We start from the raw sequence: 11,894 nt of genomic DNA on the forward strand, positions 1-11,894 counted from the left end.
GGCCCCGCACAGCGCCCCCCGCGCTTCGGAGCGGGCCGGCAGCTCCGGGCCCCTCGCAGCGCTCCGCCCCAACCTCCCCGGGGCCTGCAGTGCCCCCTGCGGCAGGGAGGGGAATTGCAATTTCGGCCGGGGTGGGGAAGTGGGCGGGTCCTTCAGTCTCCCTTGGCACCATCCTGGTGCCATATTGCCCTTAGGGGGCCCCTTTATCTGAGGTTTTAGCTTACCCTCCTTGTATACCAAAGACTTTAACTGGGGTGGGTGGCTGAGGGGCAAGTTACCTAGAGAATTGATATTCTGAGATAAGAAGTTAGTGCCCCAGTACCTGATAGATTTCCAAGCCTGAAAATAGGCACTACCCTCCTGTCCTTATCTTTTAGGAAACTTCCCATTGGTCCATGGGACACAATATCTTTCTTCTCACTTGTCCATAACATGGTACCATTTCATTATATATTACCAATACTTCATAGGTCCCTTTCCAATTGACCAACGTTTTATACCCATTGTATATGATAATGCCACTCTATATTGGCTGAAAGCCAACGTGCTTCCAACATCTCAATAGTCTGACATATCCTAGTGGAGCTTCTTCCTGCTTCCAAATCAGCCAATGTTATTAAGTCCAGGTGTTTCTCAATTCAACTTTTAAGGGAACTGGAAAGAGACCAAAGTACATCTTACCATGGAAATAAGTGGAGCTGGGGACAAAGAAAACCCCACCACTCCTATCTGAATTCATAGGCATGGAAGACTGATACTCCTGTCAGAAAAGTGGCTGTAGAGAAGGGGAGATAGTGAGATATTTTTTGCCTAGATTTTTGTTTACACTGGGCAATGAGAAATCTCAGTCATTAACATTGGTCACGTTAGAGACTAGCACAAGTTCCATAATCTTATGGATGCAGAGTATACATGGAAGTAGATACAAACCAGGAAAAGATGGTATTAATCCATGATTACTACCCTAAAAGTACCCATTTCTTTCACTGATCTGACCCACAGACAATTAAGAGCAGTAGCATTCTTTCCAGACTTATGTGCCTACCTAGAAATCTGTCCATAATCTTCTTTACCTTTGACCTACTTGCCTTGTAGCAAAGGTTGGGGGCCAGAGGGAAGTACCAGTTATTGGCTTCAGTCAAAGTACAACATCCAGTGAAGCCATTCTAGAACTAACCTTATGGAGCACCAAGGAAACATTTCTTTGGATTTTTTCCTCTCCCTATTCCCTATAGTGTCCATCTTCCATAGCCAATCTGAGGCCTGATTCAGTTTTTCTTGGTTTTTCTGGGCCGAGACACCTCTTAAAACACACTCCTCACAAATTGTAATTGGTAAGAGAGAAAGAGATGAATCCATACATGACCTAGCTGCCTTGTAGATTTTCCATTAAAATTCACTGCTGGGATTTTCTCTCATGGGGAGCTCTTATTACTGTCCCACTGTCCAAAGCTAGCTTCTCACAGCACCAGACACAAGTGGTGTCTTTGTGCCTAAGCTCAGGAATGGGAAAGCAAAGACAAAAAATAAATAATTAATTCACAAATATGGCAACACTTTCATAAGCCAGTAAGTTTTCAAAGAATAAAACAAAACCCTCATAAAGTTTATATTTTTTCTTATGCTTCAGCAATGGAAAATGAAATCACACTAGCCTTCAGAGAAAATAAACAGTAGAAAAACCCAACAAAAAAACTGACCAGAAAGGAAAAAAAGCAGAGGGAAGTAAGTTTGTTCAGGCCTTAACCCTGCTCAAACAGTAGGTGAAACATAACAGCAGTTTTATACAAAGAACGAACCTGTGATTCTGAGATTCTTTAACCACATGCTATATAGCCCTACCCCCTTCAAAGCCCTTCTTACTTTGTTTCCAGGATAGGTGACAACTCCCACTCTTTTCAGGGTGTTTTTTCATCCCCTCAAAGTTCCTCCTCCAGGTAGTCAAGCCAATCCTGTCTTCTTGCACACTTCATTGGTATTCAGTGATGAGTGTCACCAATTTGAAGCAGAAAACTGGGTCGGAGGCTAAGCAACTTGACTCTTCTTGCTGCCTGGCAAGTCATTGCTACAACTGGTAAAGAAAGGCTATGCCTTAGGGACAAGAGGCTCCTGCCTAGCTCTCTAAGCAACTACACTTCACCCACACACATTGGAAGAATGCTAACGGAGGGAGAAGAAAGGGTGGAATAGAAAGGTCTAGAGAGAGAGAGTGAGCCACACAGCTTCTTTCAGCAAATGAACATTCCAAATTGAAGCATTAGGGAAAATACCACCTTCTAGAGCAAAAAAGCAGCTCTGCTGCTAGGGTAGTTTTCCAAAACCAGTATTTTCAGGATGGTGAAATTGCTGAGGTCTTTGGACTTTGAATTTTGACAACTTTATCTCCAGCTCTCCACAACAAAATGTATGAAAACTCTGAAAAGACACTCCTGGACAAGGTCTGTATCACGCCTTCTCCATACTTCCCAAAGCCTACAAACCATTCTAGACAAGTTTCTAATTGCACCATCTAGCATTTCTCAGGGAGGAAGAATGGATTAATACTTGACTTCACCCTGCTGGAAGTGAGAGTGACAGGAGGTAAGAAGAGATGGCTATAAGTACCAGGGAAACAGGAGACCAAATCAGACTGCCAGAAATAACTGAGGTCTTAACAGAAGCTGGGTCACAGGATATAACTACTGTGGCTGCAAAGGGCCCAGGGACCAAATACTGTCCTCGAGGGGCAAAAGTTCAGCCATGTCATAGAAGAAGCAGCTGGAAGAGTTGCGTGGCCTTCTCCCCACTTCCTCCTTGCCTTTCTTTGTGAAGAAAGGAAGACAACACTGTAGTACACAAGGTTGCTTGGGAAAATGGATTATTCTAATAAAACTTTATTTTTTCAAACACAGCCACAGAGGCAGGACCTCATGTTTAACACACACAGACTTATGGATTTTTTTTAATATAAAACAAAGTTTACGAAAAAATTTTTCCACTTTTTGTATTTGTAATCCCATTAGCACAGGGACTTTGGCAGCAGGTGGGAGTGAAGGGCAGCTGGAGCTGCCAGTGGGCAGTCACCGGGCACAGGAGGAGAGCACCAGCCTGGGAGTGGCTTCACTCACACACGCAGGAATACTCACCTACTGATCAGCCACACCACACACACAACACAGATGCAGATGTCTACCCAGGGTCAACCACTGCAGAGGTGTGTTCCACTCTGGGTAAGCCCAATATGTGAAAATCCAAATTGTCAAAACAGCTAAAGTAGAGGGAGGTTGCTTGCTTTACAAAAGAAGCAATCACAGGCTGCTTTTAAATGGTCAGCAGTCCAAATGCTTTGAAAAATAGCATTTGGTTTATACAGATCTACCATGTAAAGCAAAATAAACCACTTCTCGAAAAGGCTTGTCCAAGGGCCACAGGTACTTAGATTAGGAAGCAAAACAATAGTTCCAGCTAGTTTAACTTTCCAGATCTTAAAGTAATGGAATTCAAATATGGCATCTATAGACCTTCTCCCTTAGGGATGGTGCCCTAGGGTTTTGAGGAAGCCAGGGTGGAGGCAGAAATTATTGCCCTCACTTCTTCAGCTTTGGGCCTGCAGAGAACCCCCTGACATTACCAGTGGCCTATTGTAAGCTGGCACAATCTGCAGCAGAGAGCCCAGGCATGAGGATGGCCCAGGAGGAAAAGAAGCTGGCACCAGGGAAATTATGGCCTAAAGAGGGAGAAAAGAAAGGGGAGGGATAAAACCAAGGAGGGGCAACTCCTGGGCTCACAGTTTCCTTGGATTCTCCAGAGAACCTCTCTCAGGCCCCTACAGACCTGGTAGCTCACTGGTAACTCGTGCAAACTAGCAGGTGAAGGGAAGGAGTCCTGGAGGGGTAGAACCTCTAAAGGCAGGAGGCTGAAGAAGACATAGCCATCTCCTCGGGAGTGGAGGCAAGGATGCTAGGGCCTCACTGATGCTCCTATCTAGCATGTGGGAGACCCAGAAAACCATAAGTTCAAATCCATAAGAAAGAAAACACATAGGTCCTCTTTCCTAACATGAGCAACTGGTTCCTACAAAACCCTGGGAAAATGCCCTTCTTCAAAGCCGGACAAAGCCTCAAAAGCCATTATGGCAGCAGCTTCAGTATGCATCTCCCCTGGAGCCAGCCCTATAGAGCTTCTGAAATCCTTAAACCCATCAGTGTGGCCACTGAGACCTGTTGCTGAGCCCAAGTTGTGGGTGTGAAACAATAAAAGAAATTCAATCCAGCAACAACAAACTCCCAGCTGCTTCTCACAGTCTGCTTTACACATCCTCAGCCAATCCCTCAGTGAGCCTCAACCTCCCTGAGGTCTCTAAGGGCCAATTAGAGGCAAATAAACATTTCCTGGCAGGAGTGGAAGATGAGCAAACTCATAAATGCTGACATCCCCTTCCTCTTTCTCAACCAACTCAGAAAAAATGGCTAGGCCTGGATCTTATAACAAGTTTCTCTACAGTCTGCTTCCAAAGGGCAGTGCTGGGGTGCACTCACCTATGCCTGCTGGGGACTGAACACTACTTCTGCTGCAGGTCAGCCTCCATACAGGGGCTTCCTTCCTTCTTCTTGACCCTCAAAGGGCAGAAAGTAAGAGGGAAAAGAGGTCCCATCAGTAGGAAGGGAAAGAAAGAGATGGAGCCCTTCAGCCCTGCCTTAATTGCCCACATGTGCTTGCATCTACTTAGTGACTGAGATAGGCAACTTGTATCCAGCCTTGGCAATCTGATAAGAAAAAAAAGCCAGCTCAGAATCAATATGCAGCGCCCTCTCCAGCCAATACTAGATCTATCTAGGGGAGGTATGGGCCTGAGGAAAAGACCATTAGTTGAGGACCCCCAAATAGAATCCTTTGCAGAGCCACTGTTGCTAACAGATTACAAGCTTGCTTCCAGAGCTCCTTAGAACCCCGACTCCTAGAACAAGCCTGCTGTCCCATGAAAACCTAAGATCCTGGGAGTACTGTGGTGCTCTGCTGTTAGGTTTCAACTGCCTTCCTTCCCTAAAGCTACCCAAACACACCTTTCCTCGAGCACTCTCATGCACTCACACACTCTCACACAATTTCTCCAAGGAGGCTGAATGAACCCCCCACCCTGGCCAAATTCTAAGACACAAGTGCCCTTTGAAGCAAAGGGGCTAGTGAAATTCCCCGAGCTGGGGTCGGCAAACCCCTTCCGTCCCTGCCCATTGCTTTCTCGGTGGCAGGGATACTCACACTCAGGGCCGCCATGGGAAGGGTCTGCTCTGGGGCTGTCCCTCCCGCCACCAGCTCCGTTTATCTTGTCCCGGCCAGTCTCTCAGCATAGTCGAGCTTCCTGGAGCGAGAAGATTTCCGGCTGCCCTGAGTCGGAGCCCTCCATTCACCCCCATTCCCAGGCTGGGCCCCCAGCCTTGGGACCTCGACACTTGTTAGTAGCCATAAGAGAGTCAGTCTGTGTGGCCCCAGGAAGTAGCCTCTCAGTTTTAGTTCTCCTCAATCAGATTCAAGTCCAGGTCCCCAAAGTCCTGCTGGCACAGTGTCCGCTTGCTTAGCGCCTGCCGCCCCCACCGCACGGCCCCCTCCTCTTCCTCTTCGCTTTCACTCAGCACCTGGGAGGAACCCCCAATGGGGCTGCAGGAAGCAGAGAGGGGTGGGGGGCTGCAGGCCATGAACCACGGTGGAGAGATACTGCTGCCTTCCCGGGCTGTTTCTTGGAGACAGAGACCTCCTGAGTATGGTTTCTGTCAAACAAAACAAACAAACAAACAAAATTAAGGCAAAGAGAGATGTTAACTTCCCAGAGAACCCTGCCCAAGCTGTATTTCAAAGTACCCCTCTTGGTTACCCTTGAAAGCAGGAGTCCTATGCGTTAGGGTGAGGTCATGAACTCCGAGATAAAATTTTGAAAATTCAGTGTACATGCATATTTTTTTGAGGAAAAGAGCCCATAGTTTCTATCAGATTCAAGATTAGAAGCCTGTTTATAAACTTCATGTGTGTAGGAGTACTGACTGACAGCTTGTTTCACTCCTATATTGCCAGTGCCTAGTCGGAGTCTGTTAAGTAGTAGGTATTCAATAACATTTGTTGACTGCTTGAACGAATGACTATGAATAAGTAAGTCCTCAAAGCGGTTTATGACCCAGTGGTCCCAAAGAAGAATATGAAAAGAGTGGGCAAGTGCCTACAACAACTGTACTCATACTGGGAAGACAAAAAACATTTGTTGAGTGAATGAATGATGCAGCAGCCTATTTTGCTTAAGCCCTCCCAGGCCCACGTGAATCAGTGAAGGGCAAGGGACAAAACCAGCCTTGCATGAGAAGGGGCAGGGCACTAATGATGGGGCTTTTCTGAGTCATGCATAAAGAGGGAAGATGCCTCCGGTAGGACAATCTGGGATCTCTGTTGGAAGGTTTAACATGGGTCCACTGAGTTTCTCTGCAACTCCCAGAACTGAAGAATTTCACAGGACTTTCAATGCTAAAACCAGGATAATCCTGGGCAAATTGAGATGGTAGACCACCCTTAGCCAAGGCTCAGGCAGACAGGAGTGCCAGGAGAGGCCATGTCAGGAGGGCCCGGAGCTAGAGGACACCTTACAAGTGAAAATGGAACAGTCTTCGCTACTCCCATCCCAGCTTCCCTGGTCTTGCCAGTCCCACCTGATTCATCTTGTCAAAGTCCAAGGAAGGCCGCAGCCGCCGAGGGTCCTCCTCATGGCGCCGCTTGACCCCAGCTTTGCGGGCATCAAGATCACAAGGCTGTGAGCGGCTTCGGGGAAGATTGCGCAGGCCTCGAGGTCGCCAGGGCAGCTCTGGGGAGGATGCAGGGGAGCTCCGGGCAGAGGGCAAGAAGCGGCTTGCCTGTGGGCCCAGGCTGGGTGACAGGGAGAAGCGGCGCTGGGGTGGGCAAGGTGACAGGGACTCAGCATCACTCTCCCAGGAGCCACTTTGTGGGGAGGCGGCAGAGGGATGAGAGGAATCTTGGGCTAGGGCTAGGCTGAAGAAAGGGGGGCTGTAGGGTCTGTGGGCTGGGGCACATTGAGAAGAGGCACTGGGAGCTTGGAGGAACCTGAGGCTGGAGACCCGCTTTGGGGGGCTCTGGTGAGGCACCTGTGGCCCACCCCCTCCACCACTGCCCCGGTGCTTGATGGGAGTCCACAGCTTGGAGGGGGCGGGCCGCCACACTGGCTGCCAGCGAGACAGGTCCACGGGCACTGAGAGTGAGCGGCAGTGCCTCTTAGATGGAGGGGCAGGGGGCACAGGAAGCTTTTCTGGGTCTGGGGGCTCAGGGCTTAGGACTTGGGAGAGGGACTGCTCCTGTGGGGAACTTCCTGGGCTGGGTGGTCTGAGGTGCAGGCTCAAGCCTGAGGGGTGGTAGCTGAGGTTGAGGCTATCCTGGAACTCGGCACAGGAACAGTGGGGCAGGCCCCTCCAGGAAGCACCTTCTGGAAGGCATTCATAATAAAGATAGAATTAATGATAGCTAATATATTTTCAAAAGCTTACTATGTGCTACAAAACATAGTGAGCACTTTATGTGAGGTTTCCCCTAAACTTCATGAGTTAGGTACTATCACTACCCCCATTTCACAGATGAGAGAAGTTCCATAACTTGCCAACAGTTATACAGGAATCAAATGACCAAAGCAGGGTTCAGAACCAGATCTGTCCGATGCTAAAGCTAGGTCTTTTACCCAGCAGACTATAGTGCCTCCGTTATGAGGAACCACCTGAAACTAAAAATGTAGAATCATAAACTGCCTGCGAATCCCTGTCAAAGGTAGAATGAGTCAAGAGAAGCAAAGGTGTGTGTGCCATGCTCACCTTTCACTCCACTCCACCGAGCTCTTTGCTCCCCCAACCCCCAAGCCCTGAGTTGCGGAAACCTGGCCTACACTCTCCGTCCTTAGCCTTTACCTTTCCTGTGTGTCAAAGCATCAAGCAGGTAAGAGATCATTTGTATTCCTAGTGAAGGCAAGGGTGGGGAGGGTACAGTGGGAAAAGCCTTTGATGGTGCTTGTGTTCCTCTGGGTCTGGCCACCCACAAGGAAACACTCAACATACTTACATGGTAAGATCTTCTAGCCTTATTATGATTAGTTTAAAAAGAAAGTTCCAAATATACAGAATGCAACCTTTTGTGTTAAAAGAGTGGGAATAAAAAAAATTTTAATTTATATTTGCTTCTATTTGTAAAAAAACAAAAACAAAAACTCTGGTTGAATAGACAAGAAACTAATAACAGGAATTACTTTTAGGGAGGTGATAGAAGCTAGGTAGATAGAAAAGGAAGGGGGACTTTTTTCAGATTAACACTTTTCCTATTTAAAAAAATTTGAAATGTGACTGTATTCCCTACTCAAAAAATTAGATTACAAAAGTTCCTACAAGGCTAGAATAAGAGCAAGGTAAACAGATAACTCCCATACTGGTGCAATAAAATGGAGACAAGCACCAATCTCAGAAGCTGACCCTGGTAAGAAAATTGTGGAGGCAGGCTAGTTAGACCTGGTTATGGAAAACCAATAAAAGAAACATGTGGATGGAGGCATGGCATACACACAAATGTACACATAATGTCTTACCAGACACAAGCTGGAAAGGGTTCCCACAGTTGGAGATGTCTGCATGATCAGGCAAAGGCTAAGAGACACAGAATATCCATCATGATTCAAGATCAGGACAGAGTTCCAGGAAGCCCTTTCAGCTCCCCTCTGCAATTCATGGGCTATAGGGATATTAGGGACATCTAAGTGTTCTCTTATCCTCTCAAAGTTAGTAAAATAATTCACATCTTCCAGTATCTCAAACCTTTCTCCACCCAAATTTTAGTGGCCCTTCTCTTAACAGTAAAAAAAATCCCTGCCCTCTTCCTTTTGGGCTGGGTTTTGAGCCTTTAGTGGACACATCTAGTACAAGTACGATAATTCATACAACACAGGACAAGGCTGAAGTAGTAACAACAAATAGCCTAAGAAAGGGCGAGGGGGTCTTAGAGAAGTGGGAAGACTGTCTTTTACCAGACTGATGCTGAAGCGTGTGCATTTCAGCTCATCCAGAGTCTGCTTCTGTAGCTGCTCAGTGATCAGGGTTATCATGATTCTCCCCGGGATTTGACTTGCACACTTTGGAGCAAATGATGGATGTCTTCCCTGTTGTTCTTCCAGACCTCACTCGTGAGCTGTCTTCTGCCACTGCAGCACCATTCTAGCACCATTGGGACTTCCCTCTCCAGTCATGCCTGCTGAGTCTGCCAATTACAGATGGATCAGCCCCAAGTGATATTAGAGATGTACCTACTCCAGAGATGGAAAATGCAAGGCACACATACCCCAGCATCCCTATGTCAGGCCTCTGGCACACATCATTAACTGATCACAGCTCTTTCCGGCTAAGCCTAAACATAGCCTCAGAAACAGTCTCAACTTGGCACTCCGGATAACCAGTATAATAAAATGGAGTTAGCAAGCAAGTTGAAACCTATTTGCCACTCCTAACCTGGTTCGTGCTCTGCTCTGCCTACCCAAAATACCAGCACCACGAGCTCAGACGAGAGAAATGCCTACATCGTTATCTCCATCCTGATTAGTCCAATATTTTATCTTCCAGTCAAAAGCAAGAAGAGGTAGCCTCTTCCTAAACTACAGAAATAGTAACAGTGCACTGGTTATAGGAATGACTTTCTACTTCAAACCAGAGTAAACAAGGTATTATATTCTCCTTTATCCTCAACAGCTGATATTATTGTTCTCCAACAGATACTGTACATATTCTCTTATAAGAAGACAAGAAAATGCTACCAGGGTAATTCCATTCACATTTCAACTCTACAGATGTTAAAAACAACAACTCTAACTTCATTCAACTAAGTTTTTAGCCTGATTTGACTCAAAGACCATGAATACAATTAATCAAGACTCTTTCTCATGGTCAATTACAGTAGAAGCAAACTAATTCTATCAGAGAACAGGCTTCAAGCCCACACAATTGCCTGAGGGACCTCAATCAACGGAGGAGGGAAGTTAATCTAACATTTCCATACTGTTCTGCCTATTCCCAGAAATGACCAGCAGGCAGACAGCAATCAGACAGTGTAAGTAGCATTTGCTAGCAAAGAGAACTAACTATCAAGAAATCAAATCTGGATCCGATTTGCTGTCATGGTCTTGGCAAATCATCAAACTTTTCTTTCCCTCAGTTTACCCATATGAAAAATGGGCAGAATAATCTTAATCTGTCACAGGGATAATATAATAATGCAAAATATCAAACATAAGAAGTATACCACTTGGCCTGAACAAATCAGAAGTCCACACAGACTGCTGTTTCTCACCCTTCCTATTTGTTGCTCTATAAAGCCTCAGGGTGCTACAAGTGATAATATTAAGATGAAGAAGGCAATTGGGTTGGTTTATTTGGCTGGATATCAACCTCCCTCACTCACATGCCAAGAAAAGCCCAAAAGGCTTGACCTTGAGGGCAGATAACTTTCAACCCTGGCCAAAAAAAGGGGGGGGGGGGCGGCGGCGGGAATCCTCTCTACTCGATTTCCACCTCAGAGGGAGGCAGACCACAAAGAGAAGCAAAGAAACACACTTCGATGTACTTGGAGTTTAAGCAAAAAGGAGGCAGGAGAAGTCAACCACCACTATAGTTAAATAATATTTTCATGCATAATTATTATTACCACCCTGAAGTCCCAGTTTCCTGAGCACTCCCTTCAGCCGCTTCCCCCATTCTTGTAGGAGAAGCTAAAGCTTGTATCACTTCTGCTCTTGGTTTCTTAACTCTGCCCTCAAAGACCAACCAGAGAGGAAACCTAAGGCAGGCTTTTACCCTCAGAGACCCCAGGCCTCAGGCTGACCAGCCATGAGAAGCAGGGAATAAAGCAAACTCTTTCAAGGTTTTCATGAGGCATTTGGCCAAATAGCAAACTTCCAGCCCTCTCTGAGAGTGATTTTGTGTTTTTCTGCATTTTAATTGTTGGGATGTGGCCACACACGGCAGTAATTAGAACAATGCAACTACCACCACGCAACTGATACTTTCAGTCTGAGTTTCCTAAAACAGGCCAGGCTGAGAGGGGGAACAGAACGGAAGCCATAAGGAATCAAACCAGGACACAAAAGAAGGCAAACCAGCTCCGCGAGGGGCCTCCTCTTTCTCAGGCAGGCAGAGAAAAAAGTGTAAGAAGCCCTCTCTTGCCGCCTTCCTTCCCCTTCCATTTTGTGCATCTGAGGGGCACAGACAGCCCTGAGTTCGTTCACTAAACAAGTTAAAACTTCTCAGCTTAACAACTGGCATGGGGCTAAGCCCAACACAGAGCAGCAGGCCGCTAGGCCCTCCCTCAAACCCCACCAGGCCCAACTCTCAATCCAGGCTTTCTCTGCACCATCACCTGTCCCTCAAATAAAGGTTGGACCCCCACCCCACTGGGTGGCGGTAACCCCTGACATGAGGGTTTCAGGGATGCTGAGGTTGTGCTGGAACCTGGATAACCTAGGATCAAGTCAGGCCAAGGAAGAAAAGAGTCAAAAACCCCTGGAGACCTTCCCCCTAGGTCCCAGTCCCACAGCTCTGGGGGAGACTGAAGAAAAACATGAGGCAGGGAGGCACACGAACAGGTATGTGGGGACCTGACTGCTTTTTCTCCATATGGCACCGGTGGGCATAGGGGTGACAAGTGGGAGCACCCCTCCCCCCACCCCAGTGAAGAAGCAAAAGGCTAGGCCCCCCTCTCCAATCTTAAACCTCTCCATCGGTTGCTCTGCCTGTCCCCGCGGGGTGGGGCATGGGGCGTCCGCTAGCCCCTCGGGGTGGGGGGGAGGGCGCCAGGGCACGCTCAGGGGGGCTGTCGCTCGCCTGTTCCCAATCAGCTCCCATCAT

At 47.3% G+C, this 11,894-nt stretch overlaps 2 protein-coding genes across 2 annotated transcripts in view; both read right to left on the reverse strand.

The window, feature by feature from the left end:
- The window catches only part of KDM3B (lysine (K)-specific demethylase 3B), a 58,301-nt gene extending 58,129 nt beyond the window's left edge, over positions 1-172 (reverse strand). The window contains exon 1 of the mRNA XM_010844617.1: positions 11-172. Within this exon, the coding sequence (XP_010842919.1) occupies positions 11-172 (162 nt within the window). The remainder of the gene's footprint in view (positions 1-10) is intronic.
- Positions 173-2,840: 2,668 nt separating this feature from the next.
- Positions 2,841-11,888, reverse strand: FAM53C (family with sequence similarity 53, member C). Its single transcript, XM_010844433.1, has 4 exons — positions 9,029-11,888; positions 8,594-8,651; positions 6,669-7,453; positions 2,841-5,744 (listed from the first exon to the last, which is right to left on the reverse strand). The coding sequence occupies exons 1-4, from the start codon at positions 9,104-9,106 to the stop codon at positions 5,487-5,489; spliced, it is 1,179 nt and encodes a 392-aa protein (XP_010842735.1). The 5' UTR covers positions 9,107-11,888; the 3' UTR covers positions 2,841-5,486.
- Between the last annotated feature and the right edge of the window lie 6 nt (positions 11,889-11,894).

The sequence above is a fragment of the Bison bison genome, unplaced genomic scaffold (genome assembly GCF_000754665.1).
Source record: "Bison bison bison isolate TAMUID 2011002044 unplaced genomic scaffold, Bison_UMD1.0 scf7180017864203, whole genome shotgun sequence".
NCBI classification, from domain to species: domain Eukaryota; kingdom Metazoa; phylum Chordata; class Mammalia; order Artiodactyla; family Bovidae; genus Bison; species Bison bison.